This window comes from Bidens hawaiensis, unplaced genomic scaffold, assembly GCF_021521415.1.
Source record: "Bidens hawaiensis isolate Kalapana, Puna unplaced genomic scaffold, B.hawaiensis_p1.1 tig00008534_1, whole genome shotgun sequence".
Taxonomy (NCBI): domain Eukaryota; kingdom Viridiplantae; phylum Streptophyta; class Magnoliopsida; order Asterales; family Asteraceae; genus Bidens; species Bidens hawaiensis.
The window spans coordinates 1,035,044-1,052,338 of record NW_027491609.1 but is presented as its reverse complement, the minus strand read 5'-3'; the positions used below and the strand labels follow the sequence as shown (position 1 = coordinate 1,052,338).

The following is a 17,295-nucleotide window of genomic DNA, read 5'->3' as shown; positions in this document are numbered from 1 at the left end:
CTAACCATTTACAGTAATAATAGCTTTGTTGGATTGTTCTTACCTTACCAACTCAGATCTATCAACAAAATCTCGGGTTTCGGCTTCGAATCTTGATCGGTTAGTATGTGTGTTTTGAGGAGTGTGTGGAGTGTGTGTGGAGTTTGGTGAGAAATGAGATATTTTGGGATTTTGGGGGTATTTATATCCCTGAAATCCCATTCTCATTTATCCTATCTCAATTAATCCAAGTCCATGACCCGCTCCTACTCGATATTAATAATTAAAACGCGAAATCACTAACATAACTTTCTTTATTCAACATTATAAATCTTAGGATGTTACAGCCATTCTCATGCTTAACTCTTCAGTATGATCATCTGCTGTATACTAAAAATCAGCTACGCTGAGTGAGTTCTAGTTAATCAGGTGACATCCAATACATACACATATCATACATACATACATATCTTAACCTTGTATAAATATCCATAAGAGGAATGTCACATAATATCTATTAAAAGAACCATGGCTATTGCCCATGCTATATATTCTCCATAGAAGGACACTCTATATAAATTCTCCATAGAAGGACACTCTATATACTTCCATAGAAGGAACATCCTATATATTTCCATAGAAGGAACACTATGCTTTACATTAAATAAACACTATGTTTTCCATTAAAGGAACAATGTATTTTCCATTAAATGAACACTATGTTTTCCATTAAAGAAACACTATGCTTTCTATTAAAGGAACACTCTATACTTTCCATTAAAGGAACACTCTATGCTTTCCATTAAAGGAACACTCTGCTTTCCATTAAATGAACACTATGCTTTCCATTAAAAGAACACTCTATATATTTTCCGTAGAGGGAACTCTATACATAATTTATTATTTAATATCCATATAAGGAGACAGTCACTATTCTTGGCAATACATGCAATATCCGAAGATTGTTCACGTAACAACAAGTAATCATCCTTACATTACATATAATATTCAAATCTTTATTTATAATCTGGCAGTACGTGCAATATCCGAAGATCGTTCACGTACTATCTATATAACATACATATATCATTCGTACATCATATATAGAAATCGTATCTTTAAACTACCACCTGGCAGTACATGCAATATCCGAAGATCGTTCACGCACCGTCGAGCGTTCAACATACATGAATCATACAAGACATACACTTACCACTAAAGGTAAGTGTATTAACTATCACATCGAGTATGCACACAGCCCCGAAAACATAACAAGGAATGGGGATAGAAACTCACATGAACTCTGCTTCTTTCTCCGATAGTTATTAACCTCTTCTTTAATGGAGCTCGGCTAACTGTATATAAGTTTCACGTATCAATACTCGTCCGATCTATTCTAAGGGCATAGTATTAGCTTACTTCTACTTAGCAATATTTATGGTTTTCCTTTATTTTAACATTCATATATTTTATCTCCTTAGGTCCTTACGATGCATGCCATCAAGTGTATACACGTATATGTATACATTTACAAGTCGCCAGGTATCCGGGTCTCAATATAAGCGAATTTAGATATATAAGCGAACTTAGATATAAGCGAACTTAGATATAAGCGAACTTGTATATAAGCGAACTTAGATATAAGCGAACTTGTATATAAGCGAACTTAGATATAAGCGAACTTGTTATCAGGCGAACTTATACGTGGCGAACTTAACCAGCAGGCGAACTTAACCAGTAGGCGAACTTATTCAGCAAGCAAACTTAACGTGCAGCAGCTACGGGTTTGGTTTTAACAACATTCAAACCTTGATATGATGTTAACCATTCCCGTAAACGTTCCCATATCCATTTCCGGATAAGTCTTAACCCGGGGAACCATAAAGTTTGGACCTTTAGGCTTAAAACGTTCAAAACTAGATCTAGGGTTTATTTAAATGAGCCGTTCATAACCATGAGTTCGTTAAGTCCATTTTAATCTTCAAGTTTGCAACTTTATGATTTGTCTAGACCCGAGCTATCATCCTACCAATTTTCATGTAAATCCGTTCATGAAAAGTAAACTTTTTTAACAAAACGTACCTTTGAGGTTTTTTGTTTGAAATCACTCGAGATGCTCAAAACCATATCAAACGAACTCCTATTTGATTGATTCAAGAGGCCATGGAACCGTCTCGTCCCGATCTACAAACCCATCAGCTCACCTTCTCCGGAAACCGCTGCTACAGTCGCCGGAACAGCTGAACAGTTGCCGGAATCTTCACTTTTGAGCTGCTATGGTTTTGCTGATAAAAATCGGACTTCCCGACCTCTGATTGAAGATCTAATCGGTGGAAATATTCATTTATATACCATGAACACTCAGTTAAAATTTGAGACCGATCCTACGGCTAGATCTCCGGGAATCTTTGTGTCTTTGTGGGTGGTTTTCTCATAAACGGGAATTGGGTTAAGTGTGTGTTTTGATGGTGTATGCTATGGTGTGGAGATGTATGAAAATGGAAAGGATTAGAGTTTTAAGGGGTATTTATACTCCCTTAAGCCCATGGACCTAAGTCACATCTTTCCTTCTTGGTCCATTATTAATTCCATCTAATTAGTCTACTTGAACCATCTTTGTTATTTATTATTTCTTTAACCACTTAAGTAAACTTTGTCTACTATACGAAATAATATATAAAATATTATTATTAAATTTTGGGATGTTACATATAACTTGTTTAATCGAGTCAAATTAAATTGATTACATGAGATTACGTATCTCTAAAACATTATATACAGAAGTAATCGCTGGCCTCAGGCTGTCGTGTACGTTTGTTTGGATCCTTACATATGTGGTTAGACAGTGGTCACACTTCGCCACCCCTGGTTATATGCCTCTGCCACAATGAGCCGGACCTAAGTTACGTCCGAGAGAGGGTAATCATGTGTATACTGATGGTAGCTAAGTAACCTCGAACGTTGCGGTGTTTGCTGAGCGGTTTCGAGTAGAGCTTAAGTTTATAATTGTGATTTGGTTTTTTTTTAAACTTGATTATTCCTGAGCCACGATGGGCCAAGACCTAAGTTATGTCTTGAGGGGTCATTAAGTAAATAAAAATATTTTATGCGTCAGCTTATTCACCAGCATGTGTTGCTGACGTATTTTCAAACTGTTTTACAGGTAACGAATGTTAGCTGCTTGAAGAATCGAAGTGGACGATAGATGATCTGATGGCTCATGTCCTTTTGTTAAACTTTAAAATATGTAAACGGTGGTTTGATAAACAAGTAATCATTTTGTAAACATCAACGGGTATTTTTAAAATCCCGTGTTTTGATTATGTAAATATAATATTTTAATCCATGCTAATATTCCCGCACAAACTCGTAACTCTGATTTAATTACAAAAAGGGTACCAACTGTTGGTCGCACGCCCAGACCCGAGAATGGGGTGTGACACCGAGAACTTGTTGAACAACCAAATTGATAATATCTGCAACACATCGAACATGAAAAAAATTCCCGTAACAAGGTGGTGAATATTTTATGATAAATTTTTCTGCCGCCTTAGAATTATTTGATGCTTTATTAAATGACATCGAAAATATTTTTTTTCAACTTATAAGTCGTTATTACCTCATCTACAATTTCAAACAATTTATCAACAGTATGTAGGTACGGGAAGTTTTCAAAAGCGATCGTGCGTTTCATCAATTGTCAAGACACCGGATCAACCCAATGAGCAGTGACACAAATGTAGGATTCTGGTAACTCGTGTGGTGCCGACCAAACATCACTAGTTAAACTCACACTCGCTTGTAAAGTTTGGAAAAAGTCGATTAAATCTTTTTTTGCACTCCCACAATTTGATACAATGACGTCCAAGGGTAGTACAAGTTACATGTGTGTATCGCGATTGTAGAGTTTCTCGAATCATGGCCTTCAATTCGGGGTTGTCAAAGTGGTTAAACGGCAAACCTTGTTAAATAACGAACTTTGTTATTCTATCATGAACCTGGTTCATGTTGTAACGAAAGAGTGTACCATCTTGACCCAATTCGACTTGGTCGGTTGCGGAAACTTCTTTCAAGGCCTTGCATAATTTTTTGTCGATGTGTTTTTTTAAAAGTCGAGTTAGAATCATGCTCTAAGAAAGTGCCACAAATTTTGCAAGAAGCCTTAACGTCACCATTGATCAACTCAACCAAATCCCAATTCTTCCATACATCTTCGTTGCGGGTATGCGTGAGGACCCGCACAACTTCGAGGTCTTCTTCAACACGAACCGGGTCAATAAAAACGGATGTAGAAACCTTCTTGTTAGCCTTGTTAGTGCTTGCCTTAGTAACAACTAAGAAGTGGTGGAAGTGAAAAAAAACGGAGGTGTAGGTTGGTCGGGGTTGTAAAACGAGTGTAAATCGAGATGTATTTTTAGTGTTTTTTAGTTTGGTGGTAAAACAATGGATAACAAATCAATTTATATGGTTCATGGACATCAAAAACCGGTTCCAACGGCAGCATCATTTATTGACCAAAACGCGGCGGAACCGGTTATTCGGGGTAGAAACCGGAACCAGGTAAGAACCAATTTGGGAAATAATATGAGAAATCAGGTAGGACTTTCGGATATATATATATATATATATAGGATGAATATCATTATAGAACTTTAAAATTATTTAAGAACTTGAATGAACTCTTAAAAACTAATGTTTTTTATAAAAAAATTTGTATGTTAATGTTTTTTGAGATTAGTTTTATCATTTTTTATATCTATATATACAATTACAATTTTGAAAATTAGTTTTTATACATATTTATGTTTTGTTTGACACCTATATAAATTTGTTAGTACATAAATTTTACATATATGTAAACTTGTGATTAATATATGTAATCAAAAAAATTTATATAAAATATGATAAAACTACTCTTATATAATGTTAATACATAAATTTTTTTTTAAATGTTTGGTTGTTAAGGGTTCCTAAGAGTTCTTAACTTTATTAGAGTTCTTAAATGATACCAACCCTATATATATATAAATATATATATATATATATACCCAAACCAGGTATTGGGTCCATAGGGTACGACCTAGAACCGGTTCCAGGTCAAGTCCACCAATTCAGGTCCGGAACCGGTTATTTTGTGCACGTCTAGTCTTGTCGCATGTGAATTTTAAACATTTTTAAAGATATTATATACCATACGGCCCATATTATGACAAGTCCATATGCTAAAGAAACAATTTTAATAACATGACGACCAAAACAGAATTCAAATATCATCCTAAACATGCTACTTGATTTTTTTTTTATAAAACTTGATTTTAAATAAATATAGAACGTGAACTATGAAAAATATATTTCTCTGTAGCAATTGCATTTTCAAATAACCCATTCCCTTAACCAAAATTGAAGAACAAAAAACAGAAATTATTAATCCCGCAAAAGGTTTAACCATAATCAGATAAACTGACTATACCCTTTTCCATATATCCATCTGTATCTATCGGTCCATATTGTCCCATATCTCCAGCTTCTAATCCTGACCATCTAAAAACTACATCACCCTAAATTCTTATCATTCCACAACCTCGGCAATGTACGTGACAAGTTCATCCATCCCAGCTGACCATTTCCATTACCACTCATGTAGTTAAAACCAGACCCCGTCCCTCTAGCGGCCTGTGGTGGTACCACATTGGCAGCTATAGGTGGGACCTGTTCACGCCCAATATCTGCAAAGCTTCCCGATTGAATCATCTCAGTTGGACCATAACTAGCACACGAACGCAACCCGTTACACTCCGATAAAACGCTATATAAGCTCTCGTCCACATGATTTGGAACTACACCACCTGACCACCCGTCACGTGCCACCTCATTATCAGAAAACCAAGTTTGACTTACCCAGTGATGTGGCGCTACTGACATCGGCAGGTTAATCCCAGGCCAACCTGAAACCGGGTCCAGCGGCAACAAGTGGCCCACTCCGTCTGTGTATATGTTTTGTTGAATGTTTAATCGTGGGTCTAACGGCAACGATGAAGTTAAATTTCTGGGAAATTGAGCGGGTCCCGGATAATGGGAACTCTGATCTTTATAAAGTGAATGTATAGTAACTCGTTGCGGTCTTGATTAACATAAGGGTTAAAAAAAGAATCTCCACCGTCGTTTCGTCGGTGGATGAAACTTGATTGTGTAACAGAAGAGTAGTCTTGGGTTACGGGTGTCGGTTGATGATAGTAAACGTTCGGTAAAGGCGCTAGCGGCCATATTTCACTTGTGGCAGAGGGCGGGGGAAACTGTTCAACAGAAACAGAAGCATTTGCATGATCTATGGTTTCGGAATACTCAGGTAAACTAGAAGGAAAAGTATCTGATTCTGTTATCACATCACAGAATGTTTGGTGTTGATCGGAATCTTGACTTGATGGGTTTGCAGTTTCATGATTTTCTGTGTTAATATCTGGTTCTGGCTGGAATAATGAAATTTCGTTTTGTTCCATGTTCTCCTGGATATCAAATATAAGCATTAATCATATTAAAAAGGTCTTTCGGTTAAAATTAAAGTGCAGGGACTTTATTGTCAAGTTATAAAAGTTAAGGGGTTTAATCATGCAAAGATAAAGTCCAGGGACTTGAAACAATAAGTTGAAAAAAATATATTAAATTTTAGAGAAAAGTGTTAGCGGGTCAACCAACCGTGTACCAGTAAGTTGCAAGATTTTATCAACGCAACCATAACCGTGTTGTACTCGTTAACAAACCTATTTGACTAAGGGTGTGCACGGGTCGGTTTAGGGCTCAAAATGGACCAAAAACCCAGTTTTTGAGTTTGTGAAAACCATTTGTGTACGGTTCAGTTTCAATTTTTCTGTTTACCATTTGGGATTATAAGTTTTGGGCTGAAAATAAAATTTGACCCAAGATAATAAATTTGTACCTAAAGTTTTTATTAAATAATTATTATTTGATTGTTATACACTTGGGTTACAATATTTAAAAATAATTAGGGATGTGCATGAAATCGAAAAAACCAATCCATAACAGAGAAATCCAAAATAACCAAATTTAAACGAAAACCGATGGTTTGGTTTATGTTTTCATAAAACCGAACTTTTGAAAACCTAAAGACTTAGCCCAAAGTTTTAGTTGTAAATTCAGTATTTTGAGCCAAATGCTTTTCCAACCTATAAAACTAAAACCTAAAAAACAGAAACTGAATGGTTTTCATAAACGGAAAACCCGCATTTTCAACTTGTGATTCGGTATGAGCCCAAAACCAGCCAAACTGACCCATGCACACCCCTAATTCATTTCTTATAAATTACTCAACATTCAAAATAAAAATTCATAAATTTGGTTCAATTTTTTCGGTTTTAATAAATTGCAAAACCGCAACCTCGATTTTAAAACATAAAACCAAACCGTCAGTTTTTGTTTAGGCTCGATTTATTCAGTTTCATGTACACCACCGCATCTGACCTGTGAGCTTGCCACGGATGGTAATTACATGTCAACATACCTCTAACTCAATACGCCCTGCTTGCGGTGCGCGCATATAATGTATATATGTGTGAACCCTCGGGTGGGCAAAAGTAAAATTGCACTAATTTTGACGTTATTTTACTAATCTCGTGAAAATAACGTTAAAAGTGGCGGAAAGTTAATCAGGCATCATGTGGTGGCGTTGATAGCCGAAAGACAAGGGCACATGCACCGATCAGCCGGTGTCCCGATGATTGAGTGCTATGTGCCTTATGTCCAAGGCTTGATGCAAAACTACTATCGAGTCGGGGGTCTCACCGGAAGCAGCCTCTCTATCCCTATGGGATAGAGGTAAGGCTGTCTACATCTTACCCTCAGACCCTACCATAGCATTGCTATTGGTGGGATATACTGAGTACGATGATGATGATGATACCTCTAACTCAATCAAAAGTGCATCATTTGTTTGTCCATCAACGTGTTGCTCTTCACTTGACTGCTCCAGCTCTTCATCCTGGCCATCGACTAAAAACTCATCATCCTGATTATTATTATTATTATTATTATTATTATTATTATTATTATTATACAAATCCAAAACGGGCCCGTCTTTCGAGTCGCATTCCTCTTCCATTTCGTTCCTCAAAGACTCGCTCAACTGACCGAGCCCGTCTTTTGACTCCCATTTCTCTTCCATTTCTTTCCTCAAAGACTTGCTCACCTGCAACTTAGCAGATCGCCAGCTTTTCCAATTCTCAAAGCCTGCAGGTAGATCTTTCTTTACAAAATTCAACCTGTTTATTTTAAAAGAATAATAATAATATTTTTAATTCTTAATAATATTAAATGTGATGCATACAAAACAGAACACAGTAACAAACCAGTAACTATGTAACTTCTGTCTCTCTTCTTCCTCGAACATTTCATATGGTTTAACACAAAAACCATCAAGGTTTCCTAAAACGTTATTAAGAGACCGTGATTGGACGCTGGTGTTAGACTGTTTCATACTGCTTTTAACCCGTTCATGCTGCTCCTTGCTGACCTGGAAAATTAATTAGCTAAGAAAAAATAACAAGAAATCCATAATACGATTCAAAATAAGATTAACACCTTTATATATGACATATATTTGGCACCATCACCACACACTATTTTAAGCTTGCGTAACTTATCTCCTTTTTTAGGTCTTGTTACCGATCTCCCACTTGATGAGTTATAATATTTGTTCGCCATATCTGTTCTGAAAGCACTCACAATAAAAATAAATAAAATACATTTAGTGTAAAGTTAGCAGAAGCAGAAGCTAAACATAAGTTGATAAACGGCAGTACCTCATTAAAGTTTCTCCGTTGTCACTATTGCATGATTTATTATCAACATCCCATGAAGAAGAACCAGATGTTGCACACAAATCATGTTGTAAGCCAGTCTCATGCGAGGACCCACTTTTGTGAAATTCCCTTTTAGGCCTGTTACATGGATTATACATCCATCAATAATGAAATAAAATAAGCATAAAAATTATGATGAAAAGATTCCAAAATGAAATAAAAGAACAAATAACCTTAGTGTTTTCTGCATAAAATTATCTGGATCCATGCTTGTTGTCCATCTTTCCTTCCACGATTGCAGACTTCTGATCATCCTGCCAAACAACAAAATTTAGAAAAATGACTAATCACAAAAGTGGTCAGAACAGACACACACACACACACACACTTATATATATACATATATATATATATAGAGAGAGAGAGAGAAGAAACCATGGGAAAAACTTCAAAAAAACACTTTTAAACAAGAATTTTTCTAATTTTTCATTCCTTTTATATCTTATATATGTATATATGTTTTTCAATTTTCTAGGTTTTCTTGTAGCTCTAAGGTTTTCACATGAACCCTCTCATATATACACACACACACATATAGGAGTGTTCAAATCAAAACCAAGAAATATGTTGGGAACCGCATATAATGCACTTGCAGCTCTTGCTTTAAGTGTTATACAGAAGACGTTTACATAACCACCTACCCACTATATCATTTAATCATTAACGCACAGCATACAAGTACTTTATGTGGTTCTCGCAGTTCTCAACATAAAATTGGTTCTGAAAAGAATGTCTCACTATATATGTATATATATATTACAAATTAAGATGGCATACTTAGTATGGTATTCATGCAATTCTGAATAATATGCTACTTTATTAGCCTTGTTATGCTGTTCCTGACGAAGAATAACATCAGGATGATAATCACCAGAGCAAATTGAAGCACCCCTACACAAGAATATTAAAGATAAGTTCACCAACTGAAACTATTTACAGTAAAAATACTAACCTGTTACAGTTTCTAAATACAAACAATGGTTGTCATTTTGTATTGTTTATGTTCTCAGTTAACAATGAGAGCTTGAATTTACCATTTTGGGAATGGATTTCCAAAGTACAAATTATTCCCAGTTAACAACTCATGAACAACTTTAAGTGGGTCGGTTCCTTCAGGAAGAAACTGGGTCAGAAACTCTCTTTCTTGAACAGACAAATGAGTTTGCCATACCTACAATGGGCTCCAACAAAACAATACATTAAAATGGGTCAAAATCGACTCGTTTACTTATAAATGGGTCGGTACATGTATCTTAACTCTAAACAAGTAAGATAACAAAATGAGGCTGAAAAGATTGATCAAAGGTAAGACTGTGAATGAAACGAAAAAACCGAACCCAAACGAAAACCCGACGGTTTGGTGTTATGTTTTTGTAAAAACCAAAGTTTAGGTTCAGTTTCGATTTTGCATGTAATTAAACCTGAACCAAACCAAATGCACACAATTTCATTTTATATTTTGAAAAATTAAGCAATTTAAAAGAATTTAGTAAATAGTGTAACCCAAAGTATTTTAGCCCAAGTGTATAATAATCAATTAATTATTAATCAACAAAAAATATAGACCAAAATTCATTATTTTGATACAATTTTCCTTTTCCAGTCAAAAAAATTTCAAGCCCAGATGATAAAACAGATACCAAATGGTTTCCAAAAACTCAAAAGACCGAATTTTCGGTTTTAATTTTGGTTTTAGCCCAAAACCAACCCATGCACGCTCCTAGTCAAAGAGCTCAAAAAGCGCAAAGGTGTATTTTAATGTTATGTTAAGAATATTATGTCACTAATGAAATCACAATTTAACGTAAACTATTTGGCTTGCTTAAATATTTAAGTATTTAAAATGTGAAGAAAAAAACTGTTTCGGGTCAACCCAACTTAACCTGAAAGCGCTCTGTGTAATTAACCTTACCTCATAGGATAGCAAACCATTTAAGTTACTGAGTTCAAATAGTTCAGGAGGAGCTTCAAAGACATCACCAAGGACGTTTTGATAATTTGCACCGTAAGGAAGAAACGGAGTCAACTCTCTTTGTGCAATACTTATCTGCTCCTTCTTAGAAACAACATGTGTGTTCTTGTCATCCCACTCAAGAGAAATATGTGATTTTGCATTTGAATCATAATGAGAATATTTTTTGTTTTTCACTTTTTGTATCTCCCAAGATGCGTGAGGAATGTCATTGCTTACTTTAGAACGTTTATTCAACTTATCAGCCGCCATTTATATATAAAACCCCAAAAAAAAGAGTACAAATTTATGGAAGGTTGTTGTATTAATCAATGGCCACCTATATGTTGTTTCCATGAGCACCCTGACAAACAAAAATTAAAATCAAACGATTCGTTCACATTAGTAGTCATTCTCACATTACATGATTAAACAAAAACAATGACAACATTATAACCATATTAAAATTCTTAAATGCAAATAAACTTGTGACACCACATTAACAAAAATGCAATTTAAACCACTTGTATCAAGTCAAAGCCCCCCTAAACCCCCAATTTCACATTCACATATCATTGTTATCAATTTATCATCATCAAAACTTAACAAATCATGTTCATTTAACATTTAAAGTTATCTTAATCTTTCAACATATGAATAAATGTATAAAACAAACACTCTGTGAGCAAGTATCCACAACTCTTTAGCAGAATAAATTGATACAAACAATAAACCCTAAACAATCATTTAATCGACTAAAATAACACGTTTACCTAACAATCGACATCAAAAACCTTCTTCACCTCCATTAATAAACACGAAAAGGAGAACAGCAAGAGAATAATATGGATTCAATTTGTAAAATCAAACCCTAGAAATTGGGATTGACGACAAACGAGAACGAAAACAGCAAACGGAGAGTGAACTGGTAGAGGTGAGATGGTGGATTGGTGTTTGGATTGAATAGGATTGAAGAAGAGAGTAGTAGTAGTAGCAGTAGTTGATATGATTTATTGATATGATATTATCCGATTGTTGATTATTATTATTATTATTATTATTATTATTATTCGTGAATGGGGGAGGCATAGGAGAGGAGCGACACATGTAATGACTTACTAGACTAGAGAAGAGAAGAGACGCCAGCCAACTCTCTCTCTCTCTCTCTCTCTCTCTCTCTCTCTCTCTCTCTCTCTCTCTCTCTCTCTCTCTCTCTATTGGACTTATTTTTTTATTTATTTTTATTTTTTTGAACTAAAGTTTTTTTCTACTTATTTGCCTCAAAATTGAACTATAAGTCATACACATTTACCACTAGATCAAACTAGTGGTTGTATAGATTGGACTCATTAATATTAATATTATTATTATTAATTATTAAATTTTAATACTTTTTAAATTTTAACTTTCCTCCTTATTTGTTTCTGTCACTTCCTTACTAACTGAACACTAACGATGTTAGTATTTATGCTGACATGGATGGTTATTAATTTAGTTGGCATCCGTATGTGTCATATGTAGGTCCTATATTGTCACCTCATCTTCTTCATCAAATTAACCCTAACCACCTTAATCACCACCCACTACCATTCCAAGGCAAAAACCATCTCAACCCTTTGATTTCCCAAGAATTGATTGAATCACAAACTCTCGTTTCTAATTTTATGGTCAAATGTACAGTTGCTGCTACAGCCACTAAGAACAACACAACCTCTGACCATCTCCTCCGTCTCCATCTATTTTGTTCAGTCGAAACCAGGAAACATCAAACGCGATTGATTCCGTAATGTCTCTTGCATTTTATTGACATGGCATTGTCTATTGGCTATAATGAGATATTCTCTTACTTCGTTATTTAGGGTTTCCGATTACCACATTGTAGTTACCTTTGTCTCATCAACATTTTCTATTATCCAATCCCCCATTTTGCATTTAAAATTTGGTCATCAGTTTTCTTGAATACATAAAGTTGTTGATTTTAGCTAAACAAGTGTGAATCGGTTACCAGTTGGGCAAAATATATGAAACTTGGTCAGTTTTGTGAGCGATCAGGTGTCTCAATTGAAAAAATATGAGTGCTTCAAAGTGTATAAAATGTGTGACCATTACTAAAAAGTTGGTATAACGCAACTATTATTTTACAAAAATAGTTAATGCAACTCTTTCAAGAGAGTTACATCTTCAAAATGAAACATTTGGATTATGTAACAAAAATGTTGCATTAGACCATTTTTTTAATAGTGGACGATCGAAGACAAGCTGTCGGAAACACGTGTCTGTTGATTTCCTACACCAACAACACTTTCCAGACGGTAATTATCTATTTTCGTTGCAAGTGATGGAGATGGGTGGTCCGTGGTGGTTGGTGGTGGTTGTAACAATTATAAATTTTTGAACCCAAAAACCTGACACGTTTAAATTTTTGGATTTTCAATTATTGTTAAAAGATTTTAATCATATTCCTTATGTTAAATTTATCAAATTATGTTGGATTATGTTGTTGGAGTATTTCAAAATCGATCACTAGCTCAATTTAATATATTTTATGTCATTATTGCATTAATCAAAGTCCAAGGGTTAAATACGTCAAACAGCAAATTTTGTTTGTTTTATTTTTAAGTCGTTTCCTTCGCGCTACACGACCCTATAGGTGTTTGCCATCACGCTATGCGATGGGTGTTTAGATCAGCTTTTATGTTTTTCCGGTTGGTCGCTTATTTGGGCAACCCGGCTTCATATATCTTTTTTGAAGAACGATTAGCCTGGTAGTACGTGCAATATCCAAAGATCGTTCACGTACTATCTATATAACATACATACATCATTCGTACATCATATATAGCAATCGTATCTTTAAACAACCACCTGGCAATACATGCAATATCCAACTATCGTTCACGCACCGTCAAGCGTTCATCATACATGGCATACACTTACCACTTAAGGTAAGTGTATTAACTATCACATCGAGTAGGTACACAGCCCCGAAAACTTAACAAGGAATGGGGCTAGAAACTCACCTGAACTCGGTTACGTTCACTGTTAATGGTTACTCCTTTCTTGAGTTGTGCACGGCAAACTGTATAACAACTACACGTATCGATTAACTATCACTACCCATAACACGTTTCTATTTTAATTATAACCCACAATGAACGGGGTCCCGGGGCATCGCCCCTGGCAGCGGGGTCTAGAGGCGGCAGCCCCTAGCAGGGTCCAAGGGGCAGAGCCCCTGGCTGGGGTCGAGCTGCCAGGTCAGACAACTATCATGATCTGATTCGTTATCCGTTTCGTTATCTCATCATGCCTTGATTCGTTATGTGGTTCGCTACCTTATCATAACAAATTGGGTAAGTAACGAATCACTTAATTCGTTATCTTACCATAACGAATTGAGTGGGTAAAGAATCACTTGATTCGTTATCTTTACTTAACGAACTGGGTGAGCTGATTCGTTACCTTGTCTTAACGAATGGTCGAGTAACGAATTACTTGATCCGTTCATCATAACGAACTAGCATTTGTTCTTATCCAAAGTTTGACTAAGGGGGTCAAAGTCAAATTCGATAAGAACAAGAACAGTCAACGCTCGTCAGATCTACAATTAACCCTTCAAATCATGATAAAACAACACAAATTCGGTATCGTTGAGCTCGGATTTGCAGCGCCTACAAACCCTAACCACCCAAACATTCGCGTTTAATGGGGTATTTGATTCACGTTTATATATGGTTCTTAAGCTAACGATTAAACTATCAAATTGTTATGGATTGCACTGTGGATTAGCTCGTTTGATTCGTTTTCATCACGTTCATACAGATCTAAGATTTCCTAAATGAATTCGGACCTAAACGAATGATTTCTAATTATAAACGTACCTTAAACGAGTCAGTTTACGAACACGGTTAAGCCTTTATGTTGTTTTGGTTTGTCACGACGATCTAGCACCAACAGGATCGGGTTTCCACCTTCGGATCTTGACTCAGGTTAGAGAATAGTGTTTGTGTGTGTTTATCAGGGTGTAGGCTATGGTGTGGAGATAAAAATGGAAAGGATTAGGGTTTAAGGGGTATTTATACTCCCTTAAGCCCATGGACCTAAGGCCCATCTTTCCCTTTTGGTCCATAATCAATTCCATCTAAAAGGCCTACTTATCCTATCATATTTTATTATTATTAACCGAACTGAAAATTGGGATGTTACAAGTCTTCCCTCCTTAAATAGGTTTCGTCCCCGAAACCTAGCTTATTCCTTGTAAAAGGAATAATTCTTATATTCACACACTTTATTGAATCATATATGCTTTCTGGGTTATCGTTCTTACTCCGGGCTTGCAGTCATCAAGTGGTGTTCATGTGATTTAGCTATCCAAGGTAGCTTGTCCATGAGGCCTTCGATGTCTCACGTCTCGTCTCGTCCTTCCAAGGGACCTCGTTTCATACTATTTAACGCTATTATCTAAAATGACGTTTCTTAGCATAATTAATTAGCATAATTAATTCAGACAACTACAGTCTAAACTTTAATATAATACATAAAAACACGCGTTAAGTAATTGCTAATTAAAACACATATTAAAACTTATGGCTAGTAACTAGCCTTCTTGAACGGTCTTTCTAAGCATAACGAGTAAACTGTTAAACCTCAAACATTCTTCTCTGCTTTATGTCCTTCCTTCGGCTTCCAGCAATCCCTTGCTAGGTGTCCACGCCCTCCACAGTTATGACACCTATCATGATCTTTGCACTCCCAAGAGGAATGTCCTGCTCTTCCACACCTGTAGCAAACACCTAATCCCACTCTGCCCTCTCCCGGGTGTCTCTTCCCACATTTTTCACAAACGGTGAACTCCTCCTGCCTTGCCTTCTTCTTACGTGGATCCACCTCATTGGCTTCATTTGATTCTGGGGTTGGGTTATTTTTCTTCGGTTCCGTTTTCTCCTCTTCACAGATGGGAAGGTCCTCATAAACTATTTCAGCCAATTCCACGGCCGAGTCAAATGTTGCGGGTTTACTAGCCTTAACCAAAGAGCGAACATTCCGCGGAAGTCCTCTTACGTAACACTTGATCCTCTTAGCTTCAGTGTTCACCATGTCAGGTACCAGCCTAGACATGCGGTTGAATTCAGTAGTATACTCCCGTTATGTCATCTTTCTCGCTTTCAAGTTCTGAAATTTCATCTCCACTCTTTCAACTTCGGTATCAGCGCAGAACCTCTTCATCACCAACTCCTTTAGATCATTCCTTCTTATCGCCTTAACCTCTTCCTGACCCTTCCTCTGCTCAACCGTCTCCCACCAGTACATTGCTTCTTCACCGAATGATTGAGTAGCATAACCCACAGCTTGGTCGGGACGGCATTCGCTAATGCGGATAATTTTATCCATGGCGGTTATCCATTGAAGGGTGGCGATTGCGTCTTCCAAACCAGTTAGCTTTGGCGGTTCACATCCTTTGAAGGACTTGTAGTTACACCCACCTCTGTCTCTCTTTCCATCATCAACTTTCACAAATCCAACTTCACCCGAGTCACCCTTCTCTCCCTCACCATCTTTCTTACCATTTCCCCTGACCCTTCAGTAGTTCTCCCATGGCTTCCAGCAGATCTCTCGGGATTCTGGTTCTTCACAGCAGCGGCTACAGCTTGAACAATGGCTGCTTGAATCGCAGGGTCAAGTTGAACCCCTTCGTTGTTGCTCGAGTTTCCTCCAGCTGCGCTTTCTTCGTCTCCGGTGTTGGAAGCTGTTTCTACCGAGGGTTGTCGGACAATACGAGGCCTGCCTCGACGCCCGGTGCGACCTCCAATGCCAACAATCTCTCTTGCGCCATCCATCGTATTCTAAAAGGAAAAACACAAACGGTGTCTATTACGACACTCATCCTACCATTTAACACCATTGTCTAGTATGACATTTTATCATAACATAAATAATCATTCATAACCAAACTCAGTATATTACACGTCATAGATAAGCATAAGTTTTAAACCTTAACACAAAACAAGTTCTTAGGCAATCATACTTAAAACGAAATTAAACTATTGTCTAAGCAATTATTCCTCCATCGAGCGTTCATCTCAGCAGTCTTCCTTGGCCTATGCTCCTATCCCTTTCGCGCCTCCCGCCTTCGTTCCTTTGCACCCCCTGGCCATGTGATCTGTTTTACCGCATATGAAGCATTTTGGGCGATCAGGGAATTCTCGAGAGTAATGTCCACTCCTCCCGCACCGATAGCACAAGTCCGACCCAGTCCTGCATTCTCCCAGTGGCATTTTTCCATTCACCTTGCAAGTTTCCTTGGCCGCCATCTTTGGTGTCTTCTTCTTCGCATACTCCACGACATCTACAGGCCGTTTGGTTCATTTCGCCCGTCTCTTATTATCATCAACTTCTTACCGTCTTCCCCTTCCCTCTCAGTGGCCCTTTCATGTCTTTCAGCAGACTTGTCAGGACGGAATTTCTTTGCTACAGCAGCCACAGCGTAGGAAATGG

The 17,295-nt window shown here is 36.8% G+C and overlaps 1 protein-coding gene across 3 annotated transcripts; it reads right to left on the bottom strand.

Annotated features, from left to right (window-relative positions):
• Positions 1-5,304: 5,304 nt before the first annotated feature.
• LOC143529305 (uncharacterized) lies at positions 5,305-11,601 on the bottom strand. Of its 3 annotated transcripts, XM_077025130.1 has the most exons (10): positions 11,577-11,601; positions 10,765-11,167; positions 9,887-10,023; positions 9,630-9,743; positions 9,026-9,106; positions 8,793-8,930; positions 8,572-8,701; positions 8,340-8,503; positions 7,895-8,252; positions 5,305-6,482 (listed from the first exon to the last, which is right to left on the bottom strand). In XM_077025130.1, the coding sequence occupies exons 2-10, from the start codon at positions 11,074-11,076 to the stop codon at positions 6,018-6,020; spliced, it is 1,899 nt and encodes a 632-aa protein (XP_076881245.1). In that variant the 5' UTR covers positions 11,077-11,167; positions 11,577-11,601; the 3' UTR covers positions 5,305-6,017. The 3 variants fall into 3 exon arrangements, with proteins under 3 accessions (XP_076881245.1, XP_076881244.1, XP_076881246.1); XM_077025129.1 differs by lacking the exon at positions 11,577-11,601 and having other exon boundaries at positions 10,765-11,221; XM_077025131.1 differs by lacking the exons at positions 5,305-6,482; positions 11,577-11,601 and adding an exon at positions 6,508-7,495 and having other exon boundaries at positions 10,765-11,234.
• Positions 11,602-17,295: the final 5,694 nt, after the last annotated feature.

What these genes read in the sequence shown, in the direction of transcription:
- LOC143529305 (XM_077025130.1), bottom strand. Translation starts at nt 11,076, where the DNA reads ATGGCGGCTGATAAGTTGAATAAACGTTCTAAAGTAAGCAATGACATT. An exon ending in TTGCATGAATACCATACTAA is followed by an intron (nt 9,107 to 9,629) that starts GTATGCCATCTT and finishes GTTGTTTGGCAG; the next exon opens with GATGATCAGAAGTCTGCAAT. An exon ending in CACTTTTGATTGAGTTAGAG is followed by an intron (nt 6,483 to 7,894) that starts GTATCATCATCA and finishes TTTGATATCCAG; the next exon opens with GAGAACATGGAACAAAACGA.